The sequence below is a fragment of the Atheta coriaria genome, unplaced genomic scaffold (genome assembly GCF_025399875.1).
Source record: "Atheta coriaria isolate IRGN ID8LTWV9N9 unplaced genomic scaffold, Caltech_Dcor_3.1 hic_scaffold_7_pilon, whole genome shotgun sequence".
In the NCBI taxonomy this organism is placed as follows: domain Eukaryota; kingdom Metazoa; phylum Arthropoda; class Insecta; order Coleoptera; family Staphylinidae; genus Dalotia; species Dalotia coriaria.
Window position 1 is genome coordinate 4,481,014 of NW_027045449.1, and position 13,750 is coordinate 4,494,763.

The 13,750-nt window shown below is 39.8% G+C and overlaps 2 protein-coding genes across 3 annotated transcripts in view; both read right to left on the reverse strand.

Moving 5' to 3' along the window:
• Hyccin (PI4KA lipid kinase complex subunit hyccin) lies at positions 1-2,801 on the reverse strand. The gene is made up of 5 exons (XM_065307914.1): positions 2,555-2,801; positions 2,325-2,492; positions 1,802-2,265; positions 1,396-1,745; positions 1-1,155 (listed from the first exon to the last, which is right to left on the reverse strand). Exons 2-5 carry the CDS (start codon positions 2,481-2,483, stop codon positions 806-808), a joined length of 1,323 nt encoding a protein of 440 aa, XP_065163986.1. The 5' UTR covers positions 2,484-2,492; positions 2,555-2,801; the 3' UTR covers positions 1-805.
• An 810-nt stretch (positions 2,802-3,611) lies between these two features.
• The window catches only part of LOC135795235 (guanylate cyclase 2G-like), a 58,847-nt gene continuing 48,708 nt past the window's right edge, over positions 3,612-13,750 (reverse strand). For both annotated transcript variants that reach the window (XM_065306834.1, XM_065306835.1), the window contains 7 exons: positions 9,944-10,140; positions 9,584-9,809; positions 9,241-9,516; positions 8,046-9,177; positions 7,512-7,978; positions 6,233-7,447; positions 3,612-6,162 (listed from right to left, as the gene is read on the reverse strand). In XM_065306834.1, the coding sequence (XP_065162906.1) occupies positions 5,622-6,162; positions 6,233-7,447; positions 7,512-7,978; positions 8,046-9,177; positions 9,241-9,516; positions 9,584-9,809; positions 9,944-10,118 (4,032 nt within the window). In that variant the 5' untranslated portion in view covers positions 10,119-10,140 and the 3' untranslated portion in view covers positions 3,612-5,621. The remainder of the gene's footprint in view (positions 6,163-6,232; positions 7,448-7,511; positions 7,979-8,045; positions 9,178-9,240; positions 9,517-9,583; positions 9,810-9,943; positions 10,141-13,750) is intronic.

Below are 13,750 nucleotides of genomic sequence, written 5' to 3' on the forward strand. Positions count from 1 at the left end.
TTTTCATATCGAGATAATTAGTTTCATTTCTCTTCATTCCTAATATCATTTTGTAATCTGTATACACACGAATAAATATTATATACACATATAGTTAATAACAATATGTACACAAAACGTGAACATATTTATATACATTTTATAAACTCAAACGATGCACAACTTGTTTCTTGTCATTGTTGTGCATCATCATCATACAAGATTGCAGAAAACAGAATAGTCCTGGATTTATGTTTGTTTTTCTGCCTTAACCAGTAACCAACGTGATTATATATAATTATGTAGACTTATATAGTACAATTGAAATGTTTACATATGTATTCACACTCCAAAGTTCTTAGTATATTTGTCATGATTTTTTTCTTGAATCCATCGTGGTAAAAGGATTCATAATTAAAACATATAAAAACGTACTAATTCTACGTATGGAATGTATAAATACGAGTCTACCAACTAACCACCGAAATGAAGTACGTCAACAACTCTTTACCCTCTTCTGTAAACTTTTTCTGGTAACTGTCAATATCATGCCAACTATAGTGTCGAAATACAAGTTCAAACTCTCATAAATAAAAATAGGATCATTATTTTATTAGAAGATGATAGTATTTTTAATTTTGGTTAGAATTATTAATAATTTTTAGACTTTTGTTTTTTGTGTATCTTGATGCAACCCAAATATCGCAAGTATCTAAACTTTTCGTGATCCAGTTTGATACAAACAAATAAACCTGATCTTTGTTCCATCCATTTATTTACTGTTTTCACTGTGGAGACGTTGAGAGTTTGACTTTACGGCGTTGCATTATACCGTACTTACATGAACTGTGTTATGCGTGAGCTCATTCTGCATGCTACCGTTGCTATTACTCGCGACTAGGGAGACCTGATCACCAGCAGCCGTGGCCGACACCTGCGTATTCATACGAATTTCAATCGACGGCGTATCTTCCAAGGAGTGCCGCGGCGGTGTCGGCGAATTTTTCAACTTCGGTTTCTTGCCCAGACCGTGCAATTTTGGCAAGTGCTTGAGTGCGCTGCCCGACCGTCCGCGAAAACCTTTCTTATCCGACGCTTCAGCGCCGCCTTCCTCTACAATCGAATCGAGGCTTGCATCACCTGCGCCGCCTTCGTCCTCTTGAATCGGAATGTCATCTATGAATAACATAAATAATTAGTTAGTAATTAAATAATATTTATATACACGATTAGGTAGTAAAGGATTGGGATATTTACAGTGACAAATTCATTATTCAACCAAGACGTTTCAAGATCTTGTTTAGTTTAGATATTCAGCGCTTGTTTGCAGACTTGCGGTTATATCTTTTGGGTTGTTCTATCAAGGAGCACAATTTTAGGGTATATTAGGGTATTAATAGGTTGGTATAGTTTTACCTGGCAGTTTCTTCGTTCGGAACGAAGCATTCGTAATCATCGACTTGTTGATCTGCTTGTTCATAACCTTCAGAGGCATGTTCGGTGTTGGAGCACGCTGTAGAAGATTACTAACAGAGTACGTCACCAACAGAACATCAGTGAATGTTTCATAAGAGGCACGCTGAATGATGTCGTGCAATGTTTGGGCGGCGCCGTTTGCACCGCGCTCGAGTGCATGGTATACTGTATGCGCAAACTCCAGCATTAATTGGCTGGACACTGGAATTCTTGGCGCAGTACTATGTTGCAGGTTGTCGCTGTCTGCAGAAGTGCGATTGCCGCCTGATTGAAAGCCTTGTGTTATAAGCCTACAAAAAATTGAAAGAAATAAAATTGTCGACTTTTTTACAAATACAAAAACTACCTGGAAATTATCCGACATGTATGTTCTAACCCATTGCAGCTAACATTGGCGACCTGCTGATTAAATATGAATATCAAAGCGGTAATAACTCGCTGTCGATTCTGCGCGTTCAACGCATCGATCTGTGGCAACGGCCCCCAATTGACAAGCTTCGTATTGCATTCCTCCCACCGTCTCAGCGAATTCTCGGCAATAAACGCCGGCTCCAAGTTTGATGAGTCGTGATACAGTGAAGATTGAGCAATACTCGGCACCCGGAACGACTTCACCTTTGGCTGCAGATTTGAATCTATCACCTCCAAATTGTACAAGCTGATGATTAGTGTTTCAACAGCTGGATAACTTTTTCTATCACTCAGATGCAAGTATGCCAAGTCAGGCACAAATTGTATAGCAAACTTGCTCAGACTGTTGTCTCCTGATCTATAGAATGCTAGTAATTGTTGACATACTTTGTCAATGATCTACAATTTACACAAAATTAAGTTCTGAATGCCACATTTTAATTGAAATCAAAACTCACACTTGTGTCCTCCCTATGGTAACATGGATCAGTGAATACAGCATGCAGGGACTCAATCACTTCATCTTTATGCTCAAGCTCACCAGCATAGGTGATAATTTCACTCTCAGTGAGCGCCTCGTATTCTTCAATCCAATCGGTCACCAGCACGTCTGCCATGATTAAATCCTGCAAACACACAACACCGATTTAATTTTGTGATGCATGACTTCATCATTTGATCTTGGTACTTATTAAACTGGCTCGAAACCATCAGCAGGTTATGATGGTGCACGTACACCACGGGAAGCGAAACGCATGAACCGCGAATCGTGCATATCTTGCACCACTAAAAGAACCCAACGCGCGTACGAAGTGCAAGCCATTAAATCATCGTTGCGAGTAATTAACGCGATTGATATAAAACGTTTACAAGCGAAAACCTTGAAATAAACTAAGGCGACGAGTGTCAGAAATGAGAAAACTGGAGAAAACACGATTGGCATGCCTACATAATCAACATCAAACATGCAGCGCCATCTAGCACAATAATCCTGAAGTAGAACTAGAAAATTTAAAAGATTTTTGATGAAATGAAATTTATGACAAAAAATATTAATTCGAATATCAGAGTAATATTTTCTACTTAATATGATAGTGGAATAGAACCTTTACAACGATTTCTATTGTTATTAGACTAATTGTTTAGAAAATGTAAGAACAATATCTTGCCAACTATTCATTTTACCCTTTTCAAATTTTCCATTGAATGCCCCTTTTGTATTTAGAAAAGTTATAAAACACTCACCATTGCATCCATGTTGAAAAAATGAATGCATGTATGGTCGTCGAGTAGAATTTTCCGATGAGAAAACAAACATGTTGTCCCCACTTTGTAACTGACTACGAAAAACTAGCTACCTGGCACGCTGTTCACTCTTATTTGAGGCGCATACAAAATTCAACTGTATTTCGTTGCTCCTTGACACGGGGATGGAGTTTAGAATTAAATATTAAACTGTTCGTACGAAGATCTATGATTACAGCGTTAATAATTAAATGATGATGCGCATTCAGAACAGGTACGTATTTCCAGTTCGATTTTAGGGAGTAAAACATCATTTACCACCTACCATATCAAAACCACACCTGTTCGGGAAGGAACTTCTTCGATTTTGTAATTTGCCGTCGTTTGAAACTTAAATATTCGTTTGAACTAATGCTGAAAGAAAAATAAATGCTGAAATTGTGTAGTGTTGTTTCCATACATTACACGTTCAAACAGGATTTTCAAGTAAAACAACACCATTTTGATAGTACAGAATCAAAATTACATTATTTGATTTTAATTAGACGTTTACAGTAATTCCATGCTCAAATATGCAATGCTGTCGTTAGTATAACTTCATCCTCTCGAATAAATAATATAAATGATGTTTCGCTTAATTGTGGACATATAAGAATTAGAGCGATTGATAGTAAATTGTTTTCAAAATGTAATACATTTTAGGAGCACACACATTCATTCGGATACTTATTGATTACATGTCGACATTCAATAGTTCCCTCTGCCCAAAGAAAAAGCGCTGCGAAAACCAACCATTGAACGCAACCGCCTCCGATTTAACACTACAGGTCTGTACAGTTAGGACTTATGGACTAAATTTGCTTAACATTAAAACTAAGTTTACATGCAGCTACGTTTCCGCCGGCCGCAGTAAATCAGGTACTAAATGCATGTCTTATCATTTATCATTTACATCATCGTCTTGTAGAGTCTGCAGCTCAGACACGCTGCACGTTACGTACGTAGATATATTACGAATATAAAAGTTTCGAAAGGCTTTCACGAAGGTGCGCTGCTGCGTTCGAACGGTTTGTTTTCGCTGCTACTGCGACATTCACACGCAACGTTATACAAAGCGTTCACAACGCCCCAAATGCGGCCGAATTAAAATAAGTTAACAAAATAGCCGTAAAAATACTCGTATCCTATATAAATAATCGTTAGCTATATACACTAGTTACTTAACTTACATGATAACTTAGTTTTTGTGTCAAAAAGTTCAGAATATACAGGAACAAATTTGATTTTAGTCGTTTTGCGTTGACGTGATGTGTGATTAAATATAAATACAATCGCTTACAAATTAATTAACTCTTACAATTAGTTTATACAACAAGGAACAATAAAAAATAATATACATCGCACATTGCTAAATGATATTTACTTATCTATGTAGATTCATAGGTTTTTGTATCTTTGTTTTATCCTTTAAATTGTCATGGTTCGCTTGCGATAATGAAAATGTGATGTATTCTGACTAAACATTTACATATACTAAAAATAATACTCCAAAATTTGCAAAAGTCCAATCAGAACCTGATTTTTGGTCAAAATTTGTGTAAAAATTGCAGAGTTTTTAATAGCATTCACAGTAGCAATAAAAATCAGTTAATCCATAAAATAACTAATGATATCAGACTAGATGCCACATTGATAAAAATAAATGACTGAGCAGATGAATAAAGTTTTAATACATGTCTTTTGTGTTTTTCAGATGGGTGGTAAACGTTTTAAAATGTTAATTCCGCGTTAGCAATCGACAAACGACGAAAACAGTTACGTTGTTCGTGAGATCAATCCACACACGTTCTTTAAATACCCGCTATGAAAAATTGAAATAGTTTAGAATATTGTTTACGCATTCATGCCGATCATGAGAAATGTACAAGTCCTTTGAGTTCCACAAGAGCAGTGAAGTCAATAAATAATGCGTTGTTGTGATTCATATAAATGTATAGTGTTCATGTGTAATATTCTACCGGTCAATATGTTCCGAATAATTTAATTAATGTGTCAGGCATAAAAATCTTTGGCTTGGAAAATTAAAGTAAATTAGACTAAAAATAATAAATTCATTTAAAATCTTAATCAATATTCTTTAGTGTAGGTGTAATTTCTTATGTACCTGCTGCTTACTTTAGAGCTTAAAAGCTAAACGACGTCATAAATATTAATAGGTAGTTTGCAGTCTTATTCGCGGTTTAATTACTCATTTTATGCAGTGCGCTATGTTATGTGATTCATAAAAATTGTATGTACCAATATACGTTTATAGAAAAATATAAATTGTAAGTATTAATTAAATTATTTAAAAGTTGTGTGTCTAGGGTGTAAAATGCAACCGTTGCGTTGCGTTTACTAATTTTTGGCACGAATTATACTTCCAGTTCGGGAGAGTGTGAGAGATCGTAATCGCGACGTTAACGCTTCGTGGGAAAAGTCTCTTTTTGGCGTCGCGATTACTCGTTTACTCACACTTTCGAAATCGCATGCCCGTTGATGTACTCGTACGGCATATAGTCCTTGTGATCGTCGTCGATGACGCGCTTAGGCGGCGAGTCGGGCGGGGGCATATGCTTCGGCGAAGAGTTCTGATACTTAGTACCCGCCATCACTTCGGCGATGGAGTCCGAACGCGGCGGCAGAAGCGGTGCCTTTGGACAACAGTTCTCCATTTGTATGGAGATGCCACTGTCGCACTGATCAGGCTCAGAGAGTGAGCGCTGCGTGTATTGCCGCGAGAGGCACGTCTGGTTGCCGCCGCCAGCACCGCGATCAACGTCGTTGACGTGCATCGGCAGGTTCTTGAAGCTGGTCGACGACGAGCACTTACGGAAGTTGCTTGCTATATTCATGTCCAATGGACCAGAGTCCTCCGTCTGGACGGAAGAAATCGGCACGTCCAAACAGGGCGAGATGAGACGCGGGTTATCCGCCAGATATTCGACAATCTCCGTCGCCGGTGGACGGTCCTTCGGATCACGATTCCAACAATGCGTTAACAACGCTTCCCTAGAGAATACACGTATGTGATTTATTTGAAGACTGGCAGTAGTGTAAAAATTAAGTGTGTTTTACTTACAAAGGTCCTTTAACGCCTTGAGGGATCGCTAGACTATGTCCATTTTTAACGTATTCAAGTACCTCGGTGTTGCTCATCGCCTGATATGGAAAACTACCGAACGTGATAACTTCGTACAACAATACCCCGTAGCTCCAAACATCAGATGCTGTAGTAAACACTCCTAGTGCCAAACTTTCCGGTGCCATCCATCTAACAGGTAGCATTCCCTTGCGATTAAACTTGTAATAGTTCGCTACAGGTCGCGTCATACCAAAATCACACAACTTTACGACTTTCTGCTCACTTATCAAGCAATTTCTAGACGCGATATCTCTATGGACATATTTCAATGAGGCCAAGTAACTCAGCCCTCTAGCCACGTCCAAAGCCATGCTGGTGAGTCTTTTTGCAGACACATCATCCAACTCTTCATTGCTGTTTACCAAATGCCTCCGTCCGAGAAGATACGTTTTGAGGTCTCCGTACAACATGAATTCCATGATGGTATAAACTGGTTCCTCTTTCGTACACACACCCAAAAGTTTTACAATATTCTTGTGATCAAATCTTTTCATCACCTCTGCTTCTGATAGGAAGTCAAGTCTTTCTTCAGTCGTAGAACCAGTCTTCAAGGTTTTTACGGCAACACCCGTCCAGCCAACATCCTGAAGTAATGCTTCGCCACCATGAACCGTACCAAATGCACCCTCACCAAGTTTACGATTAAGCACCACATTCTCTTTGGGCACCTCCCAGCCATCCAGACCAGTGTAGGGAACACTCAAAAGATGATCCAAGCCAAGACTCTTCATGTAATCATTGGTGGTAGACATCTTTTTGTCGTAATTACGCTTAACGGTGTAATAGATAATACAGCCGAGGATGAGCAAGACGACAAATACACTAACAATATTAGCAATAACCAATGAGGTCTGACAGGAAACATTGAGAAGATCCGCAACAAGTTGTAGAGTACATGGATCAGCCGGTGGTCCATCAGCCGGTTGAGAATTACTCAACCAAATAATCGCGCTCTTGTTCAGCTCGAGTTTGCCGTCGATGATTTTACCCTCGGCATCAGAAATGTTCGGGAAGAAGCGGCTTACGATGTGTGTGTTCCCATTGTACCATTGCATGACGTTGATAACCGAAAATCGGGTGGACCCACCGCGGAATTTTATTTCGCCAGACACGCCATTAAAATCTAGATGTTTGATGATATCAACTAATTTACTATAAAAACAGACAGAACCAAATTTTAGATTATGCATTTAAGTTATAGGTATGGGTAACTTACTTTGTATTGTTGCTTGAGTGTAATTGATCGATCGCTTCGGGATCCTGCTTTAACAATTTCTGCAACGCATACGCATAAACCCAAACAGCGTCGTAGGCGTACCCTGAGTAATTCGATGTGGAGTTGTACTGTTTGTCGAGCATGTATCTTGCCTTCCAGTCGCGTACGGTAATGTTTTCCTGCATCATATCCTCGTCGTTACCAAAATACGCATGCGCCATGGCAAAATATCCGTTGATCGCTTCCTTCATTGTGGCAGTGGTGCAATTTACGCTTTCGTTGAGATGTTGATTGAAATAGGTCGTATCATACCAGGTATAGTTCAGCCATGTTGGTAGGAACCATACATAACCTTCTTTTGCGGTCATTTGTAATTTGTATGCTTCACACATTACATTTCTTGCTATCTCATCAAACACATCAGCTATAATGATGCGAGCGTTGTCTTGTTTTAACTTTTCTAATCGCTAAATATTCAAAGAAACAAAAGAAAAATTAACATTTTATACCGATTGTCAATAATAAAATGCTTACCTTTGTAATAGCATCCTTATCTCGGTCACGCGGAAATTTTTCATTCGAAATAAATTTAATCCCCTCATTTTCAAGCATGCTTTGCATATGACTTATGTATTCAGTGTACTTCTGTCCATCTTCAGTCAATGCAGCCACCCGTTTCCACCCCAACGCGTTTAAAAACTTCAAATACACATGTTTATAATGTTGATTTTCTCCGATCGTGCGCAAAAAGTACGGATATTTATCCCTGTCCGAAAACAACCCGCCTTCAGCACTGTAACTGATCGTGATAGTCTTGTAGTACTTTGAAATTCCCGCTAGTGGTTCAACGGTGTCACTGCAGGCTGGCCCCAACACCCCAATCAAGTTGGGAAACTGATCGTTCGTAATATAGTCGATAAAAGCCCTCATTACTTTATCTGCTCGGCAAGCACCATCGGCTACCAATAGATTCAGTTTCATGTCGGGCGGTAGTATCTGTGCTCTGTTCACAGCATCAACGGCCATTTGGGCGCCTTTGACTATTCCTCTTCCGGTATACGCAGAGCCCGTAATTGGAAATATTCCACCTATGTTGATCTTTTTCACCTCGTCAATCCTTTCCAGCCATTCTGTATTGATCAATTTCATATTGCTCTGAACCCAGTCACAAGCCATGTCTGGAATCGACTTCGCCCTGCGATTGATGTTGTAAAAGTTGAGAAGATCTTTGTATTGGCCATCCAGCAAATTCATCGCTCCCAATAAGTCAAAAATATGATTTTCTTTGCCTTTTTGAATTTCTTGCCATGCAAACTTTGCTAGCCGTTTTTTCTCATAGAAACAACCCGACGTTTGTGTACTCTTATAGTCGCAGCGTTTCATTGAGACGGAGAAAAAGCGCTCTACATCAAAAACGACATCACTAGGCGTCCAGCTCATAATAAGATATCCTGTGCCTACGGAGCGTCGCGAGAGGTAATTTGCGACGGTTTCAATATTTTGACCCACCCAGATGACGCTGACGTAAACTCGCATTTCATTGATGTGTTCTATAATGACGCTGGTGGATTTGAAATCGGGGGCGATTATCGTAGCACAGTAATTATCCCTACACCAGTCCGGAATGTACTGGCCATTAATGCATTTTGTATCTTTACACTGAATTCTAAATACAAAAGAACCAACAATCAGTTAATGTCAAATACAAAAATTAATGATGTAAACTTACATATAATTTTTATCCTTGAGATATTTTTTATCGGCAGCGCTGAGTTGAAAACCCCTGGCAAATTTAGGGTCCTTGAAATAGCTCCACGGAACGTTCATGGAGTCGTTCGACCAGTTCGAATCCCATTTGCGCATGATTTGCTCGTACTGCACGGGAATGAACCAGCCGAAATACTCCGGTGGCGCGATCGTGCCGAGCTCCTTACTACAATGCGAGGGGTCCGTAAAATCAGGAGGCACGGGCACCGCGACGTTTATCATCGACGTGGGCACTTTCCTATTTATCATTTTAAAACAAACATTATGATCAACGTGTCCCCTAGGTAAGATTGTGCGTAACTTACGGTATTGTATTTTTGTCCTCGTCCTGTACGAGGCAGTCCATTCTCTCTGTAATGTCGAACGCATCGTAGTCGTGGTACTCAGCTATTCTAACTTGCGCATATCCGAGCTTTTCTTGTAGAATTATGCGGAAAATGTGCGTGAACAGTTGGTGTGTGATGCGTTCGGATACCTCCAACGTCAGCACTGTTATATTGTCGACGAGGAAGTGTCTTTGAACGGGTGGTTCTATGAAATTTAAAATGGTTTGAGACATTTGAAAAATATGTATGTGTGGTTGCCTAAGTTGAAAATCAATTTTCCAATTTATTGTACTTTTGAATAGTTTCAAGGTTCGTCTTAGAATAACAAACGTTACTTACTGGTGTTGTTGGAAAGACATTTTGTCCAAACATCGCCGACGACATCGGCCTGCACGCTGCTGAAGGCTACATCGTCGGTGGCAGACACAATCAACGTGCAAAAGAAGACGCTTATCAGTAAACATCCCGGCGCGCCGCATTTTCCTCTTCTTCTTGTGAATAATCGAATACTCATGATGCTGCTGGCGCTGAAGCATCTGCAATAATCAAACAAGCGACACACGTTAGCAACACGACCGATTCACTTCTGTCTCGCTGCTCAATAAACGTGATCGAATTCGATCTCCACCGCTTCATTGCAATCGTCAATCAGCGCGAGAAACAACCAAACGACCGACTTATGTGATCAATAAACAATCATAAGTGGACATGCACGATGCAAGAATTAATAAACGCACTCGCTTGCGCCGCCTCGCTGGTAAACACAAACAACAAGAGACAATCGACTTGAACTCTAACATCCGTAATGACTTACTATAACTCGCTGTGACTTTCCGCGCCGCCAATGTCGATAATCAGGACTCGTTGGAGAATAATCAATTAGGAATTGGAGGTTGTTGACGACGGCGGCGTAGTACCGACCACAGCGGAATGCGGAGAGGCGGCGAGCGCAATTAGCGTAACCGACGCGCACCGGTGCAAGCCCGCGATTATACTGAAATTAAAGTAGGACGCGCGCGGCGACTTGTGCTAAATACGAAACAAACTGGGAGTAGTGATCATGCCAATGTCGATCGGAACTTGAATGCAATTCAAGTAACATAAAGACAGTAAACACGCTGTAAGTGCGGTCAATCATGATCATAAATAACTACCAACACCATCTACATAATCCACAATAAAACAAGTTCTAACCTAAATATTTTGCTATTTCATGATACTTTCACATGATTTTAAGTAATAATTACCAAATAAAACATCTTGTTTGTTTAAAATTTAGTTAGCACGGTGGCTAGATCAAAAATAAAATCAAATCTTGCGTAGTAGGTTAGGCAACCCACATTTCTGAATAAACAAACAAAAACTTTCAAATATACACAGCGTCCGCAGTGATACAATTAGATTTCTTTAATAAAAAAATAGCCTAAATCGAGTGTATATAGCGTCGCGGTGCCACAAAACAAACAAAAATAAATTATCGCTTTTAATTGTCTGCGACCGACGCGGCGACTATTTTTTAATGTCCGCGCCAGGACATGTATACGTAATTAGCCGACCGCCGAAACACCGAAAAACAGAGCGCCTGGCAAGCGTGCCATAAACTGAATGTTTGTTTGCGGGCGGCAGGAAGAAGATTTTGAGCCCGTGCTGTAAACACGCTGTAAACAAAAATAATTGTCACCGATATTGGAGAATTAGCTGTCAGCGTCAGCTTTGATGTCATCCATGTGAGACGTAAGAGCTCATAAAACGCGCAACATAAAACGACTTAAAACTATAAAAAAAAAGTGCAACCAAAATATACATAAGAAGAAAGTGTTAAAACTTGCTGCTTACTGTTAACATGTATCGACATAAACTGAAAATACGCCTCCAACACTCATTTTCGTAATTTAAAAATGTCGCACGCTTAAGCAATTGATAAACAAAGCATGAATACATCGATTAGTGCGCATCAATCATGCACAATTTACGCAAACGCGTAAACATCAATAACGAAGCGGAGCCGCAGAGAGGACGACAGTCGACGCAAAACAACACTCGCGTAATTGCATTGAAAAACAGCAAACGTTACAACTGCGTAACGACGAGCCACCTCCACCCCCGCGGCACGCCTTACAACTGCTCGTAAACTACGCACAAATAAAATAGATAACAATGATGTCGGTCGGTCGGTCGGCTTCTGTTTGTGTTCGGTGGGTTTTTTCAGCGTAAACCGCGCGCGGCGCGCTATTCCATTGCCGCTATTGCGATTTGGGTCAAAGTTATGCATTAATTGCGACTTGACACTCTGACTTCCAACCAGCAAAGACTTACTACAACTATGTATGCATTTTGTCTATTTTATAGCTGGTCGTTTCTTATCCGCTAGTTTATAGTTGTTGCGTTCTTGTTGGCATTCGTAATATTGTGACATGTATTTTAGCGCATTTTAGCGGATGACAGGACAGCGTGCGCGGCTACTAATTGCTTATTGGTTTTATCTATTGCTAAATGGGCTCGTTACGGCTTTACATTCTAACATGCGACGCGTGTTACGCACAGGTTTGTTATGTTTGTCAACAATGCACATTAGATAATACAAGTAGAAAATTATTTATGCGTTCAAAATGTAATTCCAATAATTCCAGAGTATTTTATTATTATATGTTTACAAATAGAGAAATTGAGGTATTGCAGTACGGCGATTTGATATCGCTACAATGTTGCACAACTTGAGCAACTTGTTTCCTAGAATATAATTAACATCTCAAGAAAACTTCAAAATTTTTCCCCGACTCATCGTTTTAAATTTGCTTCCATTGCAACCCCTATTAATTATCTTTTTTTACGTCGATTAACATCAAAGAATCATCCTCTAATGCATCCGCTCCTTCTCGCTGCGAATCAATTAAACCTACAAACATTAAACGCGTTTGACAATAATTAAAGGCGAAGGGTAGATCGCGCCCTCGTCAGCGGATAATTACCGTCGACGACACGAGAACACAATCTAAATGTCAAATTAACGTGTCTGGACGCACATAAAAAAGAATTCAAATTAAGTGAATTTCCAGTTCGCCTGACGGCGCATGATTAATACGAAAAATATGCGCGCAGCCCGCCAAACGCACCGCAAGAACAAGTTTCGGGGGTTGCGTTCCGAATCGCAGTCGCGTTGCACATTAAACATTCAACATGGAACATGAATTATTCCAAAGTAATAAATTAACCTCACGACATAACCCTTAAAATAAGCTTAGAAAACAATTACGACACACATTTCGGCTCATTCGACAACAAAAGATGCATATATTAAACACAAGATGGTGGGCACATTGTACGTGGCGCCCCCTACAAGCGTAATATGCACCGCGGACAGGTAATTAAGGCACCTGTCGACTGGCAGACTGACTGCTTAGTCGTCTCGACCGCAATTTAAACACAAACGGCAGATACGCGTGTTGTCTCGTGGTCGAAAGCTATTTGCTCGACGTCGTCAGCGAAGCGAGACCCATTAAGGCCCTTATTACATCCCTCCGTGGTCACAAACTCAATGTGTCTGCATCTACATGCATACATTTCGAAAAATCATGCTCAAGCGTTGAGTTAGAGTTGAATTATTACTACTACAAGTTGATTTAAATGGTGTCGCTTACGTGATTTTATAGATTGGCCAGTTAATCAAATTCAATCAGCTATCTACGACACACCGTTGATGATTCTATTTGTTTCCACTTTAGACACACTCGCAATAAACTTTGATCCAAATCAACAAGTTGATTTTCAATTGTTACAACGACAATTGCAGCTGCACTCTTGTGTAGACCAATAAAAACTTGTTATGTTACCATGGATACCACGTCGGTAACCATGACAACACAACAAGTTAGCTGGTGCGTGCTTGCACGCCGCCTTAATTAAAACAGTAGGTAAGTTAAATTGATAGTAATATCTTCGAGAGAACGTCCGACCGAACCGATTCTCATCAATAACTAATCGACGCTATTAGGCGACCAACTGATAGGTCACTCGGCGTCCAGGCCAAGCTTATTATAATGAATTAGTTCAATTCTCGATCAGTTCATGAATAATAAGTTAGTTAATTGGATTCGATTTGTTTTCCGGCCGTGGTAATTTCACCTATTCCAAATGCAATAAAATTGA